Raw genomic sequence first — 26,638 nt, 5'->3', positions numbered from 1 at the left:
CACGTAGATTGTCTTTTTACACACTGTGATACACAGTCAATATCTTATTGTTAACTTGTAGTTAAATAGTTACAGAGTTTGAGGAAATTAAAGTCATAAAACCAGAAACAAATAACCAACTTTATGTTTTGTGAAGATGGATTTCCTGATTTCTGACACTGATAAAGACAGAAGCAATGAAAATCCTCCATTAGAAGAGGATCACACATTGACATTATAATATAATAAGCAAAATCAATACATAAGAGAAAGTCATTAAAAAAATACCAGAGGCTGTATTACAGTGTTGTGGCTCCAGTAACTGCTAATGATGTGATTAAAAAGGCATATTTGAACCTGCTGTACCAGGCTGTACACGGGGGAAGTCCATCCTCACTGTAACAGGAGCTGAACACACTCACAGTGTTGGTGACGTTACGTAAAAGTAAACTAAAACACCAATTAACAGGTTATCTCTGGCGGGTTTAGGAAATACATCTTTAAAACTGAGCAGTTACTTAATTTAATTTAATTTAATTTGTTCATTTCAATCCTGGGACTGGGAAGCAGCAGGGTGAAGTAACACCCCCCCCTTAAAATAAACAAAAAGCTTACATCAGATGACATGCCATTATAATTAACTGGTGTGTAGTTTAATATATATTATCACTAGGGGGAAATTAGGCAAAAAATGTACATTAATGCAGCAATACAAATTAAAAAATATTCTTAGGGAATTGTGAAGGGAATTAAATTTCCCTCAGGATATAAATAAAGCTGAATGTGTATTCTTCACCACCATTTTTAAAAGCTGTGAATACTGCAGGATGTGATTGTGTGACGGTCTTAGTCATGAGTCATGATCGATTAATAATATATTGTAAATGTGTGTTTACTTTGCGTGTTTCCTGCAGTTTGTGTCACGGCATCAACCTGATACAAGAAAACAAACCTCACTGATAATTGATAACACTGACCTGCGCGGTATCTGCAAACCCAAGCACACACACACACACACACACACACACACACACACACACACACACACACACACACACACACTGCACCTGGCATACTATCAGTGACGCAGAATCACACACCAGTTGATATCTACACACACAGGCCAACACACACACACAGACACACACATGCACACAGCTGACTTAGGGTCCTGGGCAGGTCATATCACTGATGACTAAAACGGTAGCATTACCTTACTGCTGTCCTCACCCTATCCCTTCTCCCAACCACACACACACACACACACACACACACACACACACACACATATATACACACACACTGACCCCACATGACCTCCAGCTTCCTCTGCTGCAAGAAAATACACAACCCAGATGGCCAATACATTCACACAAAAACCAGAAGTTGGTGTCTATGATATCAGTAAAGGTAATATTTAAAACGGCAAACAAACTCGGATTAATCTACAGGGAAAAAATAAGTTTGCAGAGGAAGTGAAATTTTGACCACATCTCAATAGTTTGAGAAATTCAAACTAAATTTTGAATAATAAAAATAGCACCAATCTATAATGTCTATATGTACATGCTATTAGTGATATGAGGGTTTTCTCAGCTTCCTTTACAAACCACACCATCATATATTTTCTAAAATAATTTATATAGGCTGATAAACGGAGCAAACACACAAAGTCAGTGTTTAATTTTAATTATAGACACTAAAAGTGGCAATAAATTCTGCAAAAAACAGTTTATACAGAGTATTTTTAAGTATCTTTGCACTTTTTGGGACTTTCATGTGATAAATAGGGCAACAAGCTGATTACCACATGGGATTAAATGCTGTCTTCTTAAATTAAAGAGTGGCGCGCAGTGACCTTTTCACCTGTTGGGACGTCTCACATTACCTTAGGTTTTTAAAGGCACAAAGTGTGTAACCTCTTTAACTAAACAACAAAGCAGTGTAATAAATGCAATGGGTTTTTATAGACTGTTTTTGATTTTTAATAGAAGTCTGCTAAACGTTCTGTCAGTGTAACTCTGCACCGCCTCGGTGGAGCACGGCTCAGCGGCTCAGATTTCTCACACTTGCCCCCTGCAGTTATTTTTCCTTTTCCATAAATCCATCACATTTCCTTTCCTCCTTTCCTCCATCCAGGCCTCTCCTGTCTGTCCAGCTATAGGATGCCCGAACGAGTGCGCGACTTCCAGGGTCAGAGCTTCCACAGGTTGCGGCGGGACTGCCTGCGTCGTGGCGCCCTCTTCAAGGACCCCCTGTTCCCCACCCACGGCCAGTCCCTGTTTTATAAGAGGGAGCCCCCGCCGGGACTGACCTGGAAGAGGCCGAGGGTGAGTAGTGTGAGGTGTGTGGGATGAAGGATGGAGGAAAATTCATGTTGACGGCTCGTCTTAAAATGATTCTCATTGCTTTAGTGGTGAGTTCAGAACCACTACGGAGAGTTTTTAAACATCTGAGTGGGGCGTGTGACTCAGTGTGTTACATTTACATCAGATTGGGTTAATTAAAGCACCTTCTATTATAGGTAAGGCGTCAGCCAGTGAAACCTAAGCACGCGGGGAGCAAATGGTGTGTGCTGCTATATTGGTGTGTGTGTGTGTGTGTGTGTATGTGTGTGGACAGTTGAGCAAAGGAAAAGTAGCAACCAGTTTAAATAGCCCAGGTGTTTTTAGCCCAGTGTTGAGGTGGGTGTAGCATGTGTATAAGTGTAAGTGTTTATTATGGCTACACAGAGCCTAGTAGTGTTTAATGGGAGTCTAATGCACTAGAATAAACACAATGAAATCAGAGATTAAAGCCAAGGACAAATTATTTATTGACAGGCTATAAGTAACAGTACAAGGACTTTTAAGGGAGCGGATCAAGTGCGTGTGAACAGAATTATCATTGTGTTGTAGAGGATAGGGTTTTATTTTGTAGAATAGATAAAGAAAGAAAATCTTTTAATGTCTTTTTGATCCTGATCTGATTTAATCTGGTCATTGTTTCATCTTGGTAAGATATTAGATATTAAAATAAACTATTTCCCCAAATCTGTAATTAAAACAAATCTGTGTTCAGTGGAGTGAATTCAAGACTTAAGACCTCTTTAATACCAAATAAAACAAACTTAAATACCCTTTTCTCAGTCTTGTTGCATGGTTAAAGAATGATGAAGAACCATTTAGGACATAAAGGGCGATTCTTAATTCTTAATTAATTAGTACATAAATTAATCAACATTAATATCATGTTTTTTCCCCCACAATCTCCAGCTGTATGTAAACAATACCTTGTTTATGAAAGAAAATAAAAAAAAAAAGAATTTATATTTATAATTATAATAATTTACCTTCCATTGCATTTTTTTTAGGATTCTGAATTTAATACTTTTAACTAATTTTCAACACAATGAATTCACCAATTAAATTATATTTATACTTAATACTTATAAAATCTGATTTATTTATACAGATGAGACACAGAGTCGGTTCAGTGTGAGCTCTGAGGTGTCAGAGTGTGAAACTACACGGGTCATTAATCTGCTGATTCAGGCTGGAGGAAGAGGTTTAATGTATTGTGTTCCTAATGCTCCACTTAGTATGTGAAGAGTGTGTATCAGCAGGGAGCTGGGTGAAAGCATGACATCTGTTTCCTCACTGACACACACATACACACAGGTAACAATGTAAAACACACTATTACTTCCTATTTTGCTGTCCAGAGCAGCGCAGGTCACAGTCTGGACCCCTCACCTGCTCATCTGTGCTTGTTATGAATCTGGTCTTAGAGAGAAGGTTCAGATCGCCTCAAGAGTTGCATTTAATGAGGTTACGACCACCGTGTGTTTATCTTCTGCGCGTGGGTGAGAGTGGGTGTGTGTGTCCCGCAGCACTTCTACTGTTACCTGACCCTGTCCAAACTGAGATCAACAGGACCACGCAGACAGGATCTGTACCACAGCAGTGCTCTGACACTCTGAATCAGCTCACAGGCCTCATAAAACACTGTGACGCTAACGGCTGCACCCATTAATCACACGGCTTAGCCCACATTATGTTACTGCCAGTGCATTTAGAGCTGCTCTACGATCAATATTTTATATTAAAGGTGGATCAAGTGACCATTGATAATAATCTGTAGCTCCCCTCAGCCCATTGTTTTGATTTTTTACCTGAAACTTCACTCTCTGCTCTCGTGTGTTTGTTGCATCAGGGAGAGGATGAAAATTAACTGCGCACTATGAACCCAACACAAGCTCAGCCCCATTCCTCATCCACACCCCTAACCCTTAAAACAGAGTGGCAAATATTATCCTATAAAATGAGACACCTCTGCTATACTATTACACATCATCATCATCATTTGCAGCATAATTCAATCATATCAGATGAGTGGTTCAAAAGTTCAGCTCATTTTCTGCTGCTAGAGGAACTATGCAAGATTTTGACCTTCATTCAACAGCTTCAGAGTAATTGTGATGGTTAAATGACTTGTTACAGGGAGAATGGAGGCTCTCTGCCTTCCACCTGGCTTCTCTTGGACAAAAAACAACCTTGCGAGTTCAGCGCCTCCTGTCAGATCTCGTCTTGTCAGAAACATGGACTGCTTTACAACACTACAACACAAACACGCCCCTTAATCCATAATCTGTTGTTAAAGAGACCCCGAGGAGTTTGCTATTGGTTATAAAAGTGTCTCATATGTCAATTTTGTCTTTATAGTTATTTTGATATTATTATTTAGTGGTCGACTCGCCCAGCATTTCCTAGTTTCAGTTTTCCTGGACGTTGCCCAGTGGATCATGTGAATAACGCTGCCGAATCGCTAGTTGGCATCGTTTATGGTCGGAACTACGACAGTATCTGATCGTCTTCGAACCTCCGACTTTCGTCTTGATTAAACATTCTTGGCAAATGTTTTTCGCTTTCGTCCGTCTGCGCTGAATTTCACTATGCACACGGAGGCTCATGGGAAATGTAGCGTGAAAACACTTCGCTTTCCGAAACTACTTGGTAGTCACTTTAACTTTACCCACCTCTGAAGACGTCGCTCCACAGATTGCCTTCTCACCCTTCGTTGAAAACGAATGCACATGCCCAGGAAGGGGAGGCAGGAGGGTGAGCTGTGAGTTTTTATGACCAACTTGCATAGTTAAATTTTTCAGACATCATGATAAAAATGTTGAACTATTATACAAATCAGCCAACAAAACAAACAGTCTATTAGCAGCCGTTTGAAACCCCGCTCATCCAGAAAGAGAATCGGGATACAGAAAGAGAGGAGCCTAAAAGGTGAACAGGCCAGAGTTTGCAACTTCTAGTGAACATTTGGTAACATATATTCTTCTCTCTTTCTGCTGATCTTCTTCTAGGAAATATGTAAGGACCCTCGTCTGTTCGTCGATGGCATCAGCACTCGTGACCTGCACCAAGGCAGTCTGGGTAACTGCTGGATGATGGCTGCCATTTCCTGCCTCGCCTCCGAGCCGTCTCTGTGGAAGAGGGTTGAGTATCTGTAACCTGGCTGTTGCTCTTTATTTCTTCCTCCGATTCCCTCTTCCTCGCTCATATCCCACTCTCCTCCTCCTCTTCCTCCCAGGTCATCCCCGATCACATGGAACAGGACTGGAACCCAAAACGCCCCGACTTGTATGCGGGGATCTTCCATTTCCGGTTCTGGCGCCTCGGCCGTTGGATGGATGTTGTCGTGGACGACCGTCTGCCGGTCAGCGGGGATGGCGTGCTGCTCTTCTGTCGCTCAGCTACACCCCGGGAGTTTTGGAGCGCCCTGCTGGAGAAAGCCTACGCCAAGTGAGTGGCAATGAAAAACCAAGGTTGATATCTGATGTCGGGAGAGTAGAGTTTCTACCCCGACTCTACGACTCCCACTACAGCAATAATATTACCTCAGGACCTTAGAGATTCCTCTCCTGCTCAAGACCCACTCTGCTTTTTCCATCAAGTATTATCAGTAATTAACAGCTACAATCACAGATCACGTCCTGACACAAGAGCTCATTCCCCCAAGAAATTACCTCCATATTGGTTAAATCTACATCTCACGGCTGAGATCTAGTGCTGCCTCAACAAGAAGTGTACCATGAGTGTGATCAAAGCTTGGTGGTTCAGGATAATCTTTTTTATTTGCCATAGAGAGAATGTTTTTGTAACCTTAAAGGGATAGTTCAACATTTTGGCAAATTAGCCTATTGCCACAATGCTGTTGGATTGTGTATTTGATGAGTTTTGAGGGACAGGGGACCTGTACCGTTCACCTCCATTATGTTCACTGAGCAGCTCACGTCTCTGCCCCGCTGATCTCAAAACAACATGCATTGATAATTAAGGGTAATGAACCTACTGCTATGACTAAAGGGATTATGGCAATAGGCGAATTTGCGAAAATGGCGAACCATCCTTTTGACCACACCCACTAAAGGACGAGAATGAGGGTAATAGTTCCTTATTCTTGAGGTCAAACACTTTTGGAGCGAGAGAAGGGAAAACAGACACAAATATTAATCAACCAGTTAATCAATCTGTCCATCTTCTGACTTCCTTTAAGACTGAACGGCTGCTACGAGGCCCTGGAGGGAGGAAACACAGCAGAGGCTCTGATCGACTTCACCGGTGGCGTCTCGGAGCCTCTCAGCCTGGACCGCGAGGCCCTCACCCTGCACAGCGACCACAGGAGGATGCTCTTCCAGACGTTAACCAAGGCCCACGACTGCAAAGCCCTCATCACCTGCTCCATACGGGTCAGGGTTTGTTTGTTTTATCTAGAGAGTATTCAGTGTTTTAGAAAATGAACTGGCTCTTCTCTTCCTTCCCCACTCAATTCATGTATCTATTGTACAGTATTATGCACTATATAATTTATTTTTCCTTCAGTTCGTTTCTCATTTTTTGTTTTTTGTTTGTTTTGTTTGTTCTTTTTCTCCTTCTTTAATTTTTTTTCTATAAAAATAAAAGATTGTATTGGTTTCTATAACTAACTTGATTTTGTCTTATCAGGCCTGTGTCATCTTTGACTCTGGCTGCCAATAAAAGTTTTAAATTGAAAATTAACAGGCTGAAATAAGTTCTGTGTCCTTTACGTTTCACAGCCAGCCGAGGGCGAGACAGTGGAGTCGGTGTTGGACTGCGGCCTGGTCCGCGGTCACGCTTACGGGATCACAGCGGTGAGGAAGGTGAGGCCGGGGGAGAGGTCGCCGCTGACGACGACGACAATGGGCGGGGCATCCAAACTCCTCATGGTGCGCATGAGGAACCCATGGGGGACCACGGACTGGACGGGCGCCTGGAGTCAGAGGTGAGGCCACTTTACTGACTCCATCTGCCACATGTGTGACTGCTGAGTACATCATCACGCTTTTGCAGGAGATCAGGGAATTAAACCTCTGCTGACATTTAACAGTGTCAGGCTTTTTTTTTTACAACGTTTTACAGCGCCACTGCAACATTTTTTGGACAATGTCTGACATTTTTTACAATAGTTTTGGAATTACACCGTTAGAGGACATCTGCCGTTTGCATTACGAAACGCTGAGAAACTCTTGAAATGGCCAAAACGGACCAATAAAGGTTTCCAGAAGTTGAACTTGCACTTTTCATATGTCGTTTCCATAGTGTTGGACGTTACAGCTTTGCTTTTTTAAATTTATTTTTATTGCTGCCTTTGACTTTATTGGCCGTGCACGCCCCCTGCAGGTCGCAGCAGTGGCAGCAGATGAGTCGTGCAGAGAGGGAGAAGATGGGCCTCATTGTTCGAGACGTTGGGGAGTTCTGGTACATTAGTTTTTATTACCTGTATTTTAAAAGAAATCGGTAACAGTCACCTGGTCTCTTGCTCTGATTTATGTGCATATAACTTGTGTGTTTCTGATCCAGACTAACAGTTAAACTTGTGTCGGTTTCCTCTCGCTCAGGATGGATTTCCAGGATTTCTGTGGCTACTTCACCGACGTGGTGGTGTGCCGGCTGGTGGAGAGAGCCCTGCTGTGGCCCAGCTGTCACTGGAGGGAGGCGCGCTGCTACGGGGAGTGGGCCCCGGCTCCTGCCACCCCAGGGTTGCCCCCCTCCTCCTCCTCCTCCTCCTCCTCCTCCACCGTCCTCCACGGCAGCTATGCGCTGACCCTGGGGAAGAGCAGCGGCAAACCCGGAGGGACCAAGCAGCAGCGGGGGAACAGGAAAGAGGCCAGGCTCGGGGAGAGTCAGCAGGAGGGACGGAGGAGAGGAAGGGGTGAGAGGGATAGGTCGGTGAAAAGGGCGATGAGGGAGGATGATGGTGCGGAGAAGAACGGGCGATGGGAGGCGCAGGTGGATAAGAGGAGTCGATGTGGAGGATGCTTCAACCACAGAGAGACCTTCCTGCACAATCCACAGGTAAAACTGAAGAGGATCTTAACTTGACAGCAGGAAGTTTGAGCTTGAGCGTGACTTTTTCTCTCTGGACAGTTTATGTTTGCAGTGGGGGGCAAAGAAGAGGAGGTGCTGATCTGTCTGCAGCAGGAGGACAGGAGGATACAGAGGAAAGATGGAGGAGGAGAAAACCTCCCCATCGGCTTCGAGGTGCTGAAGGTGAGCAGCTCAAAAGGTCAGATATCACATTCCTACAGCTGTGGTCAAGACCACCGAACCTGAGACCAAGTCCAAGACCAAGACCAAGACCAGATCAATGGGAGACCATTTTCAAGACCATTACTGTATTCAGTATCAGTACTCACGACAATCCTGTGGCTTGATATTTACATTATTCCTCAGCGAAAAAGAAAATGTTATTTTATATAAAATCTAAACCTGTGAACACAGCACCGAACCTGCTGAAGTTTTTCAGATGGTTACACAAGCAGACACACACAATTTTAATCATTTTAAAGTTATTAAATTACATTACATAAACCAATGGCTCTCAAAGTGGGGTCCAGGGACCCTCAGGGGTCCTTGAGAGGGTTCAAGGGGGTCCCCAACTTTTTCTTGAAGTTTTACCACTTTTTTTCTAGAATTTTTAAACTGTTTTTTTTTTTTTTTTTGAGAAATTTTACTACTTTTTTCTAGAAATGTTTAAACGTTATTGGAGAAATTGTACCACGTTTTCCCAGAAATTTCCCTACAATATTTCCAAAAATTCACGCCGTTGGCCCTAATTTGAATGTACATTTACAAAAAAAGTAATATTCTTCAGTCTCAGAACAAATATTTGTGTATGTCTGGTGTTTGCCTTGTCCAAGACAAGACACGACCTTGAAAGTCTGTTCTCTCGACCGGTCTGGAGCATCACAACCCTACTGTACCTGCTGCTGCTCCACAGGTGGAGGTGAACCGCTGCAGCCGGGTGCAGTGCGTGGTGGAGCAGGCGGCCAGCTCCGTCTACATGGACTCCCGCAGCGTCACGCTGAGGGCGACTCTGGCTCCGGGTCGCTACGTGGTGCTGCCCACCACCTTCCTGCCGGGCGCCACCGGACGCTTCCTGCTGCGACTCTTCTCCCATTCTCACGTCAGACTCAGGTTTGTGTGAAATGGACCCATGTGCTCGGTTGATAACAGGTCACACTGTTGTCCCAGAATGCAAAACATAAAGAACGGAGCTGTAACTGGCAGTGTGCAGTAAAATCAACGTATGTGAACACTGTATATACACTCACAGTTATATGATGATTATGTAAAATGCTTTATACTTGTGTTGTGTTTGTTTTTTGTTTTTTTTTGTAGAAGGGAATCGAATGATATTTTGATTAGCATAGAACATGTATTTTTTTAATATTTTATACTCACGCTTGATGCATGCATGATTCTTACAATGTTGGAATATCTTACAGTAAAAGTGAAATCAACAAAAAACTTGAATGATAATGGTGCAAAACAGAAAAAAATATGTATTAAAAGGGGAAAATAAAAAGAAACTAAGTCCCCACATACAGACACACGAAATTCTGGGTGATCTTATTAAACACTAACGAATTAAACTGTGAACTAATCTTCAGGATGCAGAAGTAGCTGATCTCAGATTTTAACTTCCTGTTTTCTTTCTACTTTTTTTTTTTAACCTTGTGACATTTCCTGTCACGTAGGGAGCTGAGGGAGGATTTGCCGCTTCCCTCTGTGTTCCAGTGTTTTCTACCTCAGCCCACGGTGGTGACCACAGTCCACCTGCGCAGGGCGTCAGGACTGAGCCCCCCCAAACACACAGGTCAGTCGGCACAACATCTGGTCTGTAGATCAGAACAGGGCAACAACGTTTCTATACAAAACTCATTCATGTACATTGGACGTTATAAATCTTCTGAGTTATTGTTAGTATTTTCAGAGAGAGCTGTTAGTTGTGCTTGTTTTCTTGTCTCTCCTGATGTTGTGTTGTCTGGTCGCAGCTCCAGATGTTTACGCCACAGTGCGATGTGAGAGCGACACCATCAGGACGCGCGTGTTCATGGAGGAAGGAAACCCTGAATTCAACCTCAGGACCATCTTCTACAGGAGAAACCCTGACACACACATCTCTATAGAGGTACACACACACATTCAATGCCCTCACACACACATATTGATGATAGGCACACACCGTCGGCCCTCATCAGTGTGTGTGTTGTGTGTCGTGTGCAGCTGTGGAGCCGAGGCCTGCTGTGGGACTCTCTGCTCGGCGTCGCTCGACTCCAGACGTCCGAGTCCGAGAGGAGCCGGAGTCACGTCATCGACCTGCGCGGCGGTCAGTCCGCTTCGGGACACCGGGGTCGCGTCTACGTCGAGACGTCCTCCAGCGTCTGCCTCACGGACTTGTGACAGCATCGTCCGGTCACCGCGGGAAACCACGCTGAGCCATGGCAACCACCGTCCTTCCCGGTGGAGACGCGTGTCCAACAGACTCATATTAAACAAAGGTGCAGATAAAATGTGAAGTTTCTGTTAATGTGAATCTGCTGGTCAGATACACACGACCTCAGCAGTGAATCTGCTGCCAAAACTAGTTCTGTTGTGTGAAATTATTGTATTTATTAATTCATGTGTTGCTTATGTCACTTGTTTTTGCCATTATCTCTGTTGTTGATGCTTGATTGTAATGTAATGTACTTTGTCTAAATTATTAACGGTGTTTTTCACATTAATGTCGTTAGAAATATCCTTGTTGATGAACTTGATTTAATTTATTTGAGTTTAAATGAATAAATGAATAATAAAACTACATATTTAAGAAACACATTAATTTTTGCCTTCAGCCTCCTTGAGATTTGTGGCATAAGGTTTTAATTTCTGCCTGTTTGTTTGCTCACTTCTGTTGGGCTCAGATAGTCTCATATCTAATCATGGAGGACTAGAAGCAGGTAAACTGGAAACAACTTTTTTTGTAAGTGTAAATAGCAAAAAAAAAGAAAAAAGGTTCATTAGAAGTAAAATGTTGTATTAGCCTTACCTTAAAATCACACTCACAAAGTAAAAAGACAATAAAAGAACCGGAATATAGTCATGATCAAATCTAATTCATAAAATATTTAGCATTTTTAAAAGACACACTGTGACAGACTTATTTTTAACAACATTTCTGCAGCAGGAAAATGACATCACCTGCAATGAAGGCAGAACTAAGTCCACAGCTTGTTTCAAAGCAAATATACAAACTCAAGATAAAGCCCAGGAGCTATTCAAGAGTTATCTGACCTCATTTGACAGCATTTGTTTATCAGGAGCCTGGGCCTGTTACTGTGTTACTGTGAAGTGCTGCTGTTGGGAGCATCATGCTCTGACTCACCAGCCTTTACAGTCATACAGTATTGGCTGCTGCTTTATTTCACTCTTTCTACCTATGGCTTTATAATGTGGGGATGGACTTTTTGCATGATCCTGAAAAAGAAAATATTCATTATTTCCATGATTAAAAAAAAAAAAAAAAGTAGGCTATATATTATTTTATCATGTCAAAACTTTAAATAAGTTCAGACAAGATTGAGAATCATTACTCCAGTCATCCAAAGTCCTGTCATCAGGCCCACTGACCGTGCAGAAGCCTTTCCTGTCGTTACTCACCTTTCCAACCGGCTGACCGCGTGAACGCCCCCGTCCCTCCCTCTCTCTCCCTGTGGACGCGCGCTCCCGAGAGGTGGAGGCTCGGCATCCCGCAGGGCGCGGTTGACAGCAGCTCAGGCAGTGGCTGGAGACACGGTGAAGGAAAGGTGGGTTACTTTTTTTTTTCTTCTTTGCTTTGTTGTTTTTTTTAATCGACGCTTTCTTGTGCTAAACAGGACGACGCACGCGCCTGTGAACCCATTATCGGACAGCCTGTTGACTCGCTGCGGGTGAAGTTTATCTGCTGCAGGTTTGTTCGGCATGTGACTCAGCTGGAGCTGAACTTGGTCCTGCTTGTGTGTATTGTTAACTTACTCATGTATTTATCTGTTATTGCTGTTGAGTCGTCACAAACTTCTAAAAAACAACTTAATACTGGGACAAATTACCGCGTTTGAGTGTTTTTGTGACGATAGTAACGCACAGGTCGACTCTTGTTGTCGCCGCTGCGGTGTTGTAACGTTGGTCAGACTGGCTTTAGGGAATGCAGTCAAACCTCTCAATCCGTCATGTTGCTGTGAATTCACTCCAGTGTGAACAGGAATGAGCTGGTTAAAGTTCCCTCAGTGTGTTGTGATTAGATTTTCTATTCATAAATAAATCGGACAGGATCAGATAAGACCACTCATCCCTCACTGGGGGACTTTTACAAATAGAAACTGAATGTGGGAGGACCTGACCTGACCCATGACTTAATCAAATTGTAAGTTCCCTAATGAGCAACCACATACTGATCATACTGTATGTGTCACGGCTGGTCCTTAAACGCACCACTTGTTCAGCTTATGTTTAATGCAAATAAGATTTAAATACAGGACAGGTCTTGTAATGTAATTACCTAAAGTGTTGACTCCAACAATTCCAACTATCCAGGTTGTAGAAACAGCTGTATGACTTCCCATGATGCTCTGGGGGGAGCTGTTGAACAGGCCATGTGTCCGACTCCTCAGGGCCCTGACTGCAAACTGAGGAAAGAAAGGGGCATTGTGGGTCTAATGGGAAATGCAGTATGCAAAAGGGCGATCCAGTTGCATGGTGGGAGTTGTGTGATTCAGCGTTTCGGTTGTCTCTCTATCTGGACGTCTGCTGCTTTTTGACCCCTCCTGTCACATCTGTCTCCGGTGGGTTCCCAGCCTACATGGAGTTGACGGTAATTGGTGCAGTTCCCCTTTAAAACACTGAGTTTATCACAGGACCTGCACGTGTGTTCCTGTTTTTCTCTGTTTTTATGATCATGATCAGTCATGATCTCTCAGAACTTTAATTTTCTCATGAGAGAAAACAGCCAAATATTGTTTGAAGGTTGAAGAGTGAGAAGAGAGAAGGTAAAGATGTCTAGTTTCCTGGTTTTGCCTTGAATGTGCATCATGGCTGCAACTAAAAGCTCCTGTTTGCTACCGGTTACTCTGCTGATTATTGTTTTAATTAATCAATGGATTGTTTGGTGTATGAGGTATGGTAAAATACTTAAAATTTCAAGTTATTATTCAGATTTTCAAACGCCTATCCATGAAATACAGATTCTCTGTTTACTGTAACATATCATAAAGACAACAGCAGATCCTGACGTTTCAAATACAAATTCTTGCTTGAAAAATGACACAAAGTAATTTATTTGTTATCAAGATAGGCGCTGATTAAGTATGGTTGATTAATTCATGAGTAGTTTCAGTTGTAAAATTGATAAAGTGATCAACAAAGAAAGAAAAAGTAAGAACTTGTGTATTTTCAGACCTTTGTTTTCCTCTCATCTTCTGGTTTGTAAAGATCATCATAATCTTAGATCTGTCTCCTCCTCTGCAGGTCGGAGCCCTCATCACCGCTACAATGTCCAGCACCGGGCTTCTTCAACACATCCGTCGCCCTCCTCAACTCCCAAAGCCGATGCTGGGTGAGAGCTGATGGTCACACACACACACACACACACACACACACACACACACACACACTCACACTCACACACTCGTGCCTCAGTTTGATTCATGTCAGGTTCAGAGAAGAGTTTTAAAGTGTCTGTTCTTTCAAATTAAATCTATATTTCCTCTTCTTTCAGGATGTTCAAAGGTGTTTCTGTGCATCCTGCCTTCGGCGCAGATTGCACTCGGTGAGTGGATCATGCACACGATTAGTGGTGTTTGTTTCATTTCTTCAAAACACTGACAGATCCCTCCTGTGTCCAACAGGGTCAGTGTATCTGAATGAGTGTCCACGGCAGCCCTACATCCCCATCTATCTGATCGTGGTGGGGGTGTTCGGCCTGGTGCTGGCCCTGCTCTCCTGCCTGCCCTGCGCCCAGGAGCCTGAAGACGGCACCACCAACCCGCTCAGTCAAGTCTGCATAACGTGGAACTCGCTGACGTCATTCTTCCTCTTCTGCTGGTTCATAGCCGGTGAGTGGAGACAGACGACACACAATAAAACATGTTTACAGTCTGGGACAAAAACAGTTTCACTCTCTGCGGCTCATTTCATCCCGCGTGATGACTGTACCGGGGTGAACTTTCATCTGTGTGTTGCTGCTTTTAGTGAGGATCATTCACACGGTCACAGTCGGGTGAGTGTGTTCTAGCCACAAACAGGTGAACACACCTGCTCCTCCTCTTGGCCTGTTCTCTTAATCAAAACCCTGAGTGACATCACTGAGGCGACATCCATCTTTATTTACAGTCTGTGGTTAAACTGGACGAGTTTCTAAATCCAAAGGCAGCTGAATATCAAACTGAAACTAAATCATAGCAGGAGATCAACATGGTTTTAAATCTGAAAACAGTAGATTGTAAAGGTTTATAATAAGATAAGATTAAAAAAAAATCTCCTGTTTTTTTTGATGTAATGATGCATTGGAGGAAATCCTGATGAAAGAAAAACAAATTGTCCATGATTTCTTCCTTTATTTTATTTTATTTTATTTTTCATACCATTTAGTACTCCAGCAGGAGAATCAACACATTGTAGTGACATGAAACAGCCACTAGATGTCCACCTAATGTTTCCCAATAGTCTCCCACTCTGTTTTACAGTTATACCAACCTAATACAAATACATGTTGGGTGAGTATAAAGAAGTGTCTCTAGTCGCAGTGAGACCAGAGCTGAAAAAATAGCTCTGGTCTAACTCAAATTATATGTTGACACTTTATTTGAGTTTTATTTGGAGACATACACAGACAGAGGTCGCTTTCTTCTCTGACCTGCTGGCGTTACATTGTGTACATTATATTCCTTAATTATAATCACTTCTATCCACTTTGGTTTAAATTGAGTGAATTCATTGACATCGTAAGTGTGTACTCTCCATTAAAATCAAGCACAATCCTCCTCCACACCTTTGTCAGCCAGGTTCTTCATAGCTGCACTGACACTGAAGGAAAGTTTCTCCTCAACTAGAATCACCTCCTCACTCTGACTGGTGTCACATTACTTCCCTGTTCATCCACAGTCATATTAAAATATGAACCATTAATATGCAATTTAGTCAGAATTTATGTGTGGTATCTTCAGTAATGGCTTAAAAGCCTTATGTGAAGTCACACTGACCTTGACCTTTGACCTCTGGCCACCAGAATCTACCCAGCTGTCCCTGATCCCTGGTGATTTTTTTTCTTTTTTTTTTATAAATTTGAAAGAAATCTCTTAAAGGACAATTCCAGGTGAATTCAACTCGGGGGTGTATTTTCCTATCATTTTAGGTCTAAAAGAAGGAATCTGAAGATTTTCAGTTTAATTGCTCCTGTTTTGCGGTAGTTGCGTCTGTCCCCGCATCGCCACGGCAGCAATGAATGGGAGTGGATGTAAGTTCTCTACTTCAAGCAAGCCAACATGTTTGTAAAACTAGATCTAATTCAAAGTCTCCCGGAGTCTTGCGCGAGACCCAGTTGCAGTGCTGGTGTATTCAGGCGCAGTGGGAGCTACTGTTTGTGTCATAAACACAGGAATATCAACTCTTGACTTGCTTCAAGTGTACTTTTTTTTTTCCACAGACAGCGTCAGGTGGCTACTCAAACATGCGCCGAGAAGTTTTTTTTACTTGAAGCAAGTAAAGAGTTGATATTCCTGTGTTTATGACACAAACGGGAGCTTTCCCACTGCGCCTGAACACACCGCGCACGGCAACTCGGTCTCGCACGAGACTCCGGGAGACTTTGAATTAGATCTAGTTTTACAAACATGTCGGCTTGCTTGAAGTAAATAAACTTCTCGGTGCATGTTTGAGTAGCCATCTGACGCTGTCTGTGGAAAAAATTGCGGCTTTGAGGACTGTAAACAGCCTAAACAGCGGAACTTACATCCACTCCCATTTATTGCTGCCGTGGCGATGCAGGGACAGACGCAGCTACCACAAAACAGGAGCAATTAAACTGAAAATCTTCAGATTCCTTCTTTTAGACCTAAAATGACAGGAAAATACACCCCCGAGTTGAATTCGCCTGGAATTGTCCTTTAAAGTGGACATATTAGGCTCTTTAACATATATTTGGGTGTTTTTTTTGCCTTTCGGCCTCCAAAATGTGATATTTGACAAAAATCTGTAATTTTCAGGCTCTCGAGGTTGAAAACTATGTGGTTTTACAAGCTGTTCTCTCCGTTGTCTGACAATGATGTAATTAGTGTTTGAATTTGCATAATAGGCCTACCACCCCTACCTGTGAGTACTGGTACCAGTAAAAGGGGCGGGGTGAGCAGTAGCTCATTTGCATTTAAAGGGACAGGCACTGAAACCAGCTACTCTGAACAGGGCTGTTTTGAGTGGATGCAAAGAGCTGTGATGTTTGATCCTTGGGGTATTTTGACCGAAGCATGTCACAAACATGTCTTTAAGACACCTGGGAACTATTTAAATTTGTGGAAAATGGTTATAATATGTCTGTAAGGTGTTACAGGTGTCTGTAAGGTGTTACAGAGATGTCACATCTGTCCAAAGACATATTTCGTGAGGTCACTGTAACTTTGACGTTTTTTTTTCCTAGGTAACGTGTGGATCTATTCTATCTACGCGCCCAACTACGACAAAAACACGACAGACCCGGATTCATACTGCAACAGGACACTCTACCTGTTTGCCTTCTGGACCACCACTCTGGTCTACATCCTCCTGGCTCTGTTCCTGTTCGGAGGCTGCTGCGTCCTCCTCTGCTTCTTCCTGTGTGGCCGGGCCGACCCCGACGACAACATCTAGAGACGTGGACTCGGACACGTAGAGGAGCCAGCATGGATTCTGTGGCGCTGTACTTGAACACATCACGTCTGCTGCCGCCACCTTGAGCAGTGGGAAACACATCAGGGCACTCTTTATTAAACACACAATGTGCAGCGCAAGACTAACATGTGTCATTTTAACACCGACCTTGTATTGTAGTGGCACAGCTCCAACGAATCCATGCTAAATTTGAAGATGAGATAGATTTATTCTGTTTGTAAGAAACATGTGAAATGTATTGTTTACACGTTGAGCCACAGACTGGGCTCACACCTGATTCAGAGCACAGCTATTGCTACTTTATTTACATTATTTGTTTGTTAATACGTTTGTCAAATAGGGACAATGAGCTACAAATTTATGTTACACTGATTGTTATTTATAGCAAATATTTGCAAAATCATAGCCGTCTACAACCAGATACAGTACTGACTAATAAATCTGACACTGTTGCCTTATACTAATGTATATCAGAGCTTTAATGATGTACATAGAAATAATACTAAGTCTGACTTTTACATATTTGTTCCATCCAAGTAATTTAACTAAACCAGCCCTTTTCTTCCTTTAGAAGTTATAAGTGCCAAATCAAGTGGAAAGATGAATTAACTTGTCCTGAAATATAAGACCTACAGTAATATAAAACTCAACAAAGCCAAGACAAGATCACCAAGAGTCAAGAGAGTGTATGGTAGCGGGGAGCGGTGTGTAATTCAAATTTGAGAAACTTGATTATTTTAGATTGATGAATCTCAAACTGTGTGTTGTGCAAATGAAGACAAATAAATGTTGAAAAAAATCAAGGTAAAAGTTTGACTCCAAATTTTCTCCCCAGGAACTGTTGTAGTTGAGAGGAAATGTGAATGTTGAGATTGTTTGACTAACGCTATGACTTAGAAGGAGGAAGAAAAGGAAGTGGTCACATCTCACACATTAATGATAAGTAGGTGAATGTATATTTATTAGAGAGGACAGTTATGGGTAAGTTTCTGCTTGTTTTTAACATCACAAACTAGGGGTGGGTATTGCCAAGGACCTCACGATACGATATGCATCATGATACTTGAGTCACGACACGATATTGCGATATCCAAATTTTGCGATATATTGCGATATTCTACAATATTCTACATAGTTCACTGAAAAATGTAAAAGGCATTATGCATCTTAAAATCCGAGTTGTATGTACGTCAGTTGATAGTGATAAGTTATGGGACAAACAGTCAAAGCAATGTAATTCAAATTATCCATGCCATTTTATACAAGTGCAAGTTACAACAACATATTTGCATGTACACACTGTCTGAGGTAGCAGTACAGTGACACCTCGCGGAGCAGAGGTGCGGAAGTCGTACTGGATTCACGTCTGAAAGACGATTTATTATTTGAAAAAATATCGATATTGGGGGGCATCGAGTGGAGCAGGAGGTTAAGCAGGCGCCACATGTAGAGGCTACAGTCCTCAATCCCCCCTCTCTCTGTCTCTCTAAACTATACTATCAATAAAGGCATCAAAAGCCAAAAAAAAAAAAAAAACGATATTTAAATATTGAATATATCAGTATCGTATCGCGATATAAAGTATCACGATATATTGCCATATCAGTATTTTTGCCCACCCCACAATTCCAACTATCCAGGTTGTAGAAACAACTGTGTGACCTCCCATGATGCTTTGGGGGGAGCTGGTGAAGAGACCGACTCCTGTCAATATGGAAATACGCAGATAGGTGATCCAGATACATTGTGGGGAATGTGTGATTCAGTGTTTTGGGTGCCAGTGTCTCTGCTACTTTGTTCTGCTGCTGTTGTTGTTTTTGTTTAGTTTTTTATGGCTGTGTGTCCAGTCTGTAGAAACAGCTGTATGACTTGCCATGATGCTCTGCTGCTTTGTTTTTGACCACTGCTGCCATATACGTCTTCTGTGGGTTCCCTAACTTCACAGTGTTGATGGCAATTGGTGCAGTTCACCACACAGAGTTGGTCACATCACCAGCATGCACAGTGTGTTCCTGTTTCTCTGTGGTTTCATTGAAGCGCATTCATTGTCTCTCAGTAGCTTCAGTTTCTCATGAGAAGAAACAACCATCGTTGGTTTAAAGCTGAAGAGTGAGAGCATGTTATGCATGTAGTGCATTTACTTCTTAGAGATTCAGTGTTTTATCACTTGCAGCTGCAATGGGTTGTTCAAAAGATTCTCAGTTGACTATATGACAAAGACAACAGCAGCTCCTGACATCTCAGATGCAAAGTCTTGCAAAATGATTAATTTGTCGTCACTCTCATGGCCTTATCCTCTTATCTTGAATTCCATGTATTATATACATTAGGTTGTATATTTCAGGACAAGTTAATTAATCTTCCCACTGGATTTCAGTGGTTTCTAATCTTTCTAAACATTATTTGAAGGTGAAGAACACTAATGACAAAATCTAGCATGAAATGTAGTTGTATGCACAAGATGTATGATGATAGCTTTGGCACTGAGAACTTGTGATTGCCAAGTTTCACAATTTTCCAACCTAGAGACTAAACATTTGTCAAAATGTATTTATTTAGTTCAGTTACTTGGATTGGACAAATGTAGGTCTCAATTGTATTGTATTGTTTCTATGTACATTATTAAAGCTCTGAGGCAACAGTATCAGATTCATCAGCTTTCCTTCTTCTTTTTTGGTGAAATAGTGTGATAAAAAGACAATAACAGGCAATAACATAATAAATGATATATGATAGATAATACAGATGGATGAATGGATATCAAACATCTTTTTTGCAAACTGAAACTGAAAACTGAAAAAGGATGACACAAAAGATGACACACATTTCAATAATACCAATTTTCTTTAACTTCTTATTGAACTAGTGAACTGTGTATAATCAGAGATCATCAATATGTATGTACTACATATATTTTACACACAGTATTTGGGCAGTATGTGTCAGCATTTGACATTTCCTCGATGTCTCACACAACTGGGTTGATGAAAAAGGTTGACACTGACATGTCAGCTTCACTCTCCTCTTTAAGTCCATCCACGCCAAAGCACTGGTGAACCTCGCTCACAAATCCTGCTCACAGATCACATTACCAGTCAAGAATCTCTTTTAAAAACGTGTAACTTTACATAAAGACTAAAAATATTAGCTATTTGTAATATCTTGAGGTAATTTTACATAATACACAGCAATTTAAAATTATTTACATTTAAAAAGAGGAAGGAAACATCATATTATATTTTACATATTATGTAAATTATGATATTTCTGTGTTAAAAGATTTATCAGTCATCAATAGTACTACAGTTTTTTTTTTTTTACATTTTAAATCAATAAACAAATAACAATAAGTAGGGTTTTGTATTTTGTATAGTGTAAATGATAATATTTCTGTGTCAAGATCATTATATATTCACCAATCACCATAATCACCAACATCACAATCAAAATCACCATCACAATCACAATTATAATCATGATCATATGACCATGATCATGACCATGACCACGACTGGGGCATGGGCTGATATTACCCCCTCACAGGGGTCTTTGTTCATCATCATCATCAAGCTGTTGTTGCCTACAACAGTACAAGAAGATAAAGAGGAGCCATAAAGACAAGCTGTTAGTCCAGAAGGCAACCATGTAGAGTGTGTTGCAGTAAGAACTGATTTGTGTTGTGTTGTTGTTGTACTTGGCCTCATACACAATATAGATCAACACATTACCTGTGGAAAGCAAAGAAACACAAGAAAGTAGTAAAACACTTTTTGAGACGGAGGCTGTTTTACCAACAATAAACAAACCAAAGATTTGACACTGACACTATCAGAGTGGAGATGGTATTAGTATAATGCTGATACTGGACTGAAGTGAAATTGACTGTATTAAATCCTAATATATCAGTTTAGCCACCAATGCTCAAACTTCAAATGGCTCAACTTGAATTATACAGTATAGTGGCACACTCCAACTGTGCATGACACCTTTTGGTGCAAAAGACAGGCAGAAAACAAGAGAAACTACTGCACAATACAGGGATAACAGTGTGATAAGAAAAATAAAACTGGGCACAACCTTTGTTTGTGACTATTCAATGAGAGTTTTTTTCCCCCACAAAGGATAGCTGCAATGTGTGGTGTTAGAATTGCCCCAAAAGACCTCCCCTAATAATTTGTGTTCAGTTCCTTACCAGCAATGAACAAGGAGAAGAAGAAGACAAACAGGCAACAGAAGTTCTTACTGCAGTTTGAAAACCACAGAAGCAGTAAGACTACCACCACCACATGGATTGGAAAGAAGGGCTGTGGCTGACATTTTGAGCCATGTACTATTCCTGTTTGGCACAAAGACAAAGAAAAGCATTTTATAATTAGCGTTTACTTTCCTGACTCCAAACGGTTGGATTACATCAATAAAATCTGAATAATGACAAAGAAGTGCTTCTCTGACTTTTGTTCAAGTGTCCAATTAAAACATATTTCATTTTTCAACATTTCATGTGATTGATTTAATCTTGTAATATCACCTGCATTTCATCTCTCAGAGATTTCCTCGATCCAAAAGCCTAAATGTTTAGTTTTTTTTTCAAAACTCACTACTGCTTTTTTTCTCCACAGTCTTTCTCTCCTGCGTGTTTGTATTTTTCTGGCATTATGAGAAATTTTGCATTGAGAGCACGGCCTTTCACCAACTCAGCATCTGTCGCCAAGACCCGACCACAAGATTCAGACATAGAGCAGTCAGAATTAATGACCATGTGAATTTCTGTACCCATGTGCATGACAACAAAGTGATAAAGTAAAGTGGTGCAACACATAGTAATAGAAAGGTTGTGACATTCAAACATTAATAAAGTGGTATTACGTAAGGAGGCTAAAGTACCAAGAAGACACCATCCACCTCAAGGACGGATATGATGTTTCCCAAATTTGAATTAACCCTTACCAACATACACTCTCTTGGTCTTATCCTCTTATCTTGAATTCCATATATATATATATATATATATATATATATGAAATGCAGTTTCACAATTTTCCAACCTAGAGACTAAACATTTGTCAAAATGTATTTCCTTAGTTCAGTTACTTGGATTGGACAAATTATGTAGGTTATGTAGGTCTGAATTGTATTGTATTGTTTCTACATTATTATTAAAGTTCTGAGGCAACAGTATCAGATTCATCAGGTTTCCTTCTCCTTTTTTGGTGAAATTGTGTGATAAAAACAGGCAATAACATAATAAATGATGATAGATAATACAGATGGATGAATGGATATCAAACATCTTTTGCAAACTGAAACTGAAAACTGAAAAAGATCCTTGAAACATTACAGAACATTTTATTTATTTATTATTTCACAATTTTGTGCATCAAAACCAGGAATTCTGAAAGATGACACTCTAAAGCATTTCAACATTACCAGTTTTCTTTATCTTCTTATTTAAAGCAGAAGTAAGCGATCTGGTCGTTTTGGCTAATGCTGCGTTCCAGGCAGGCTTTTGAAACCGTAAGTTACGGCTTCAAGTCACGACTTACGACTTTGTAGCATTCCAGGCAACCCACAACTCGCGTTTCTCCGTCCTGTTGCCTGTGAAAGTGCACTATAACGGCCACTCGTAACTTCTGACCCGTGAACCAGATCGAACTGGTACGAGTTCACAGGTCGGAAAAACACGAGTTACGGGTTGCCCTGAACGCACCATAACGTCTTGTCAGCCGATGGAGTTAGCAGCCTCCGCCCTTGTCATGGATCTATTGGTCCTCGTCCCTACGTCACCACATTCACGCACATCCCTTGGCTGCACACACAGCCCTTCATGCCGTTCTCTCTCCTCATTGGATAAAAATTGTAGGATACAAAAAAAGTTTTCTCCTCGGCTCAGAGCAGAGCAGAGGGACTGAGAGACCCGTGTTTCGGTCCAAACACTCTATGTAAGTGATTGCTGTCGGAAGATATAACTATTTAAGACTTATATTAACACAAAAATATCGCTTACTTCTGCTTTAACTAGTGAATATATACACAAAAATCAGAGATCATCAATATGTATTTACACACAGTATTTGGCCAGTATGGTTCAGCATGAACTGGTATTTGACATTTCCTCGATGTCTCACTTTCCCAGGCCAGAATTATGTGTTGATGAAAAAGGTTGACACACTAGGCATACTGACATGTCAGCTTCACTCTCCTCTATAAGTCCATCCACACCAAAGCACTGGTGAACCTCGCTCACAAATCCTGCTAACAGTCCAACTCACAGATCACATTACCAGTCAAGATCTCTTTAAAAACGCATAACTTTACATAAAGCCAAAAAACATTAGCTATTGGTAATATCTTGAGGTAATTTTATATAATACACAGCAATTTAAAATTATTTAGATTTACTTTTAAAAGTGTAAGGAAACATCATATTATATTTTACATTTTACAATTATGATATTTCTGTGTTAAAAGATTGATCAGTCATCAATACACTACTACAGTTTAAGATTTTTTTTTTTTTTTTTTTACATTTTAGAAATAATAAACAAATAACAATAAGTAGGGTTTTGTATTTTGTATAGTGTATGTAAATGATAATATTTCTGTGTCAAGATCATTATGTATTCATCAATCACCATTATCACCATCATCACAATCGAAATCACCAGGATCACAATCACCAGGATCACAATCACCATGATCACAATCACCAGGATCACAATCACAATCACAAGGATCACAATCACAAGGATCACAATCACAATTATTATGATGACAATCAAAACATGGTCCAATATTGGGGCATGGTCTGATGTGACCCCCCTGCAAGGGTCTTCGTTCACCAGCATCATCAAGCTGTTGTTGCCTACAACAGTACATGAAGATAAAGAGGAGCCATAAAGGGACGTAGCTCAAGCTGTTAGTCCAGAAGGCAAACTTGTAGAGTTTGTTGCAGTAGGAACTGATGTGTGTTGTGTTCTTGTGGTACTTGGCCTTATACACAATATAGATCAACACATTACCTGTGGAAAGCAAAGAAACACAAGAAAATAGAACAACACAGTTTGAGACAGAGGCTGTTTTACCAACAATAAACAAACCAAAGATTTGGCACTGACACTATCAGAGTGGAGATGGTATTGGTATAATGCTGATACTGGACTGGAGTGAAACCGACTGTATAAACTCCTAATATATCAGTACCAATGCTCAAACTTCAAATGGCTCAACTTGAATTATACAGTGGCATACTCCAACTGTGCATGACACCTTTTGTTGACGGTGCAAAAGACAGACAGAAAACAAGAGAAAATACTGCACTATACAGCGATAACATTTAGTGTGATAAGAAAAATAAAACCTTTGTTTGTGACTATTTGATAAGAGTTTTTTTTATTCCACAAAGGAGAGCAATTTGTGGTGTAAGAAATCCCACTAAAGACCTCCCCCAATAATTTGTTGTTCAGTTCCTTACCAGCAATGAACACGGAGAAGAAGAGGACAAACAGGCAGCACAAGGTCTTGCTGCAGTTTGAACACCACAGAAGCAGTATGACTACCACCACCACATGGATTGGAAAGAAGGGCTGTGGCTGACATTTTGAGACATGCATTATTCCTGTTTGGCACAACGACAAAGAAAAGCATTTTATAATTAGTGTTTACTTTCCTGGCTCCAAACGGTTGGATTACATCAATAAAATCTGAATAATGACAAAGAAGTGCTTCTCTGACTTACCTACTATCATTACAAGTAAGAGCATGATGATTAATGTCACACTACTCAACACTGAGGAAGACACAATATATTCATATTCACAGATTACAAATACAATATAATCAGCAGCAGAAGTTGTTTTTAGTTAAGATCCACTATGATCACATGCCTCACCTATCACACTGGAATATCTACTGGTGGGTTGGGCTCTGTCAATCTCCGGCATTGTTTCCAGTGATCAATCAAACCCACTGAGAATGATAATTTCATAATTTAAATAACTTGATGATTAGCTTCAAAGTATCTTATCTTATACACCAAGCAATTAACAAAAACAATAATCAGCAGAGTAAGCTATTAGTTGCAGCTACAGTATGATCTCAATAAATTAATTAACATTAAAACATCTGAATAATGCACTACATCCATAGAATCTGTTTAACAGAAAATATCACAATAGTGTATAATTACATATTCAGATAGATCTTTACCTTTTCTGTTCTCACTCTTCAGCTTTAAACCAACAGTCGACGTTTCCTCTCATGAGAAACTGAAGCTTGTGAGAGTTCATGAGTGCACTTAAATAAAACCACAGAAACAGGAAACAGGAACACACTGTACATGCTCGTACGTAGGCTACATACATTCATACATGATCAACTCAGTGTTATGTGTTTACAGTATTGTAAACACATCATCTGCTTTTAAAAAATTTTGGTTTATTTTGTTGGTTTAATTGTTGATTTATTTTGTTACTTTTAGTCGACCTAGGTGATATTCAGTATCCCAGTACTACATCAATTTGAAGATTAAATGTAAATCAATCCAGTGCCATTTCAGAATAAAAACCATACATGGGTAAAAAAAAAACACTGCCAGGATATGATGATTCGTAATGACAGAGTAAAAAATGAAATAGTATTATTGGGCACCAAAATAAAGATTTTGCTTAGGGCCCCATGGAGGCTTGGGCCGGCCCTGACGTAGGCCTACACTGTGTTCTTGGTTTTCTGTGGTTTCATTAAACAACGGCGCTGTAAAAATGCCACGCGTTTCCTTGTAATATACGGTATTGTGTATACGTTGGTGTGTGTGCCCGCTGCTGCTCCGCTCTGTCTCTGAACTACGGCAACAGGAGGAATTACTCACTCAGCTTGATATCATTGACTATTTGAATTTGTTTCCAGAAAAGTCACAATTACCGGTAACTCAATGTGGCAGGTCGAGTGTTGCTCCACCCCACCCAATCAGCATCACTGGTGCTTGATTACGCATTGGTGCCACCTGTTCAACGAATAGTGTGCTCCCCTTGGGCGCACTTTGTCTCTTGGCGTTCACCTGGCAGGGCTCTGTTTGGCGTGCTCCGGTGGTTTGGTGTGCTCCGGTTGCTTGATGTGTTTGGCGTGCTTAGTTTGTGGTCATTCTCAAGATAAGCGTGGGTGCTGCTACTTTGCGCAATTTCATGGCACGTTGTGTGACAGCTGCTGTGATTTAGCTACTTTCAGTATTATTGGCCGTGCTGGTTGGGTGCAGTGAAAGTGTGGAGTGTGGCGTCCGCTCTCTGTTGTCACCGCAGACTGACTGGTGACTGGGGTGCTTAAGCTCTCTTCGTTCCGGTAAGCGTGCTCCTTTTATTAACCTCTGTTGGCTGTAGTAGCCAAAGCTGTTTGCTCTCTGCTCTCGGCTCCTGCTGCGGCTGCGGTCCACACAGCGC

At 41.1% G+C, this 26,638-nt stretch overlaps 3 protein-coding genes across 4 annotated transcripts in view; 2 read left to right on the top strand and 1 right to left on the bottom strand.

Moving 5' to 3' along the window:
• The first annotated feature begins 2,122 nt into the window (after window positions 1–2,122).
• LOC146969266 (calpain-5) lies at window positions 2,123–11,151 on the top strand. Its single transcript, XM_085759795.1, has 12 exons — window positions 2,123–2,309; window positions 5,333–5,464; window positions 5,560–5,771; window positions 6,526–6,718; window positions 7,067–7,272; window positions 7,671–7,748; window positions 7,889–8,345; window positions 8,418–8,540; window positions 9,271–9,467; window positions 10,031–10,149; window positions 10,328–10,464; window positions 10,560–11,151. The coding sequence occupies exons 1-12, from the start codon at window positions 2,145–2,147 to the stop codon at window positions 10,734–10,736; spliced, it is 2,196 nt and encodes a 731-aa protein (XP_085615921.1). The 5' UTR covers window positions 2,123–2,144; the 3' UTR covers window positions 10,737–11,151.
• A 948-nt stretch (window positions 11,152–12,099) lies between these two features.
• Window positions 12,100–17,312, top strand: LOC146969265 (transmembrane protein 272-like). Of its 2 annotated transcripts, none has more exons than XM_085759563.1 (5): window positions 12,100–12,121; window positions 13,818–13,905; window positions 14,068–14,118; window positions 14,198–14,404; window positions 16,981–17,312. In XM_085759563.1, the coding sequence occupies exons 2-5, from the start codon at window positions 13,842–13,844 to the stop codon at window positions 17,187–17,189; spliced, it is 531 nt and encodes a 176-aa protein (XP_085615689.1). In that variant the 5' UTR covers window positions 12,100–12,121; window positions 13,818–13,841; the 3' UTR covers window positions 17,190–17,312. The 2 variants fall into 2 exon arrangements, with proteins under 2 accessions (XP_085615689.1, XP_085615688.1); XM_085759562.1 differs by lacking the exon at window positions 12,100–12,121 and adding an exon at window positions 13,145–13,164.
• A 3,435-nt stretch (window positions 17,313–20,747) lies between these two features.
• Window positions 20,748–26,638, bottom strand: part of LOC146969263 (transmembrane protein 272-like) — a 30,381-nt gene continuing 24,490 nt past the window's right edge. Inside the window, exon 5 of the mRNA XM_085759375.1 lies at window positions 20,748–20,938. Coding sequence (XP_085615501.1) covers window positions 20,748–20,938 — 191 coding nt within the window. The remainder of the gene's footprint in view (window positions 20,939–26,638) is intronic.

This window comes from Trachurus japonicus, chromosome 18 (genome assembly GCF_045865225.1).
Source record: "Trachurus japonicus isolate A0001 chromosome 18, Traja_1.0".
Classification (NCBI taxonomy): domain Eukaryota; kingdom Metazoa; phylum Chordata; class Actinopteri; order Carangiformes; family Carangidae; genus Trachurus; species Trachurus japonicus.
Note: the sequence above shows the minus strand (reverse complement) of the source record. Positions and strands in the feature narration are given on the sequence as shown.

Coding starts and splice junctions, on each gene's coding strand:
- LOC146969266 (XM_085759795.1), top strand. CDS start 2,145: ATGCCCGAACGAGTGCGCGACTTCCAGGGTCAGAGCTTCCACAGGTTG. Junction 5,465..5,559: donor AGCCGTCTCTGTGGAAGAGG/GTTGAGTATCTG, acceptor TCTTCCTCCCAG/GTCATCCCCGATCACATGGA. Junction 10,150..10,327: donor GAGCCCCCCCAAACACACAG/GTCAGTCGGCAC, acceptor GTCTGGTCGCAG/CTCCAGATGTTTACGCCACA.
- LOC146969265 (XM_085759562.1), top strand. Junction 14,119..14,197: donor TTCGGCGCAGATTGCACTCG/GTGAGTGGATCA, acceptor TGTGTCCAACAG/GGTCAGTGTATCTGAATGAG. Junction 14,405..16,980: donor CTTCTGCTGGTTCATAGCCG/GTGAGTGGAGAC, acceptor TTTTTTTCCTAG/GTAACGTGTGGATCTATTCT.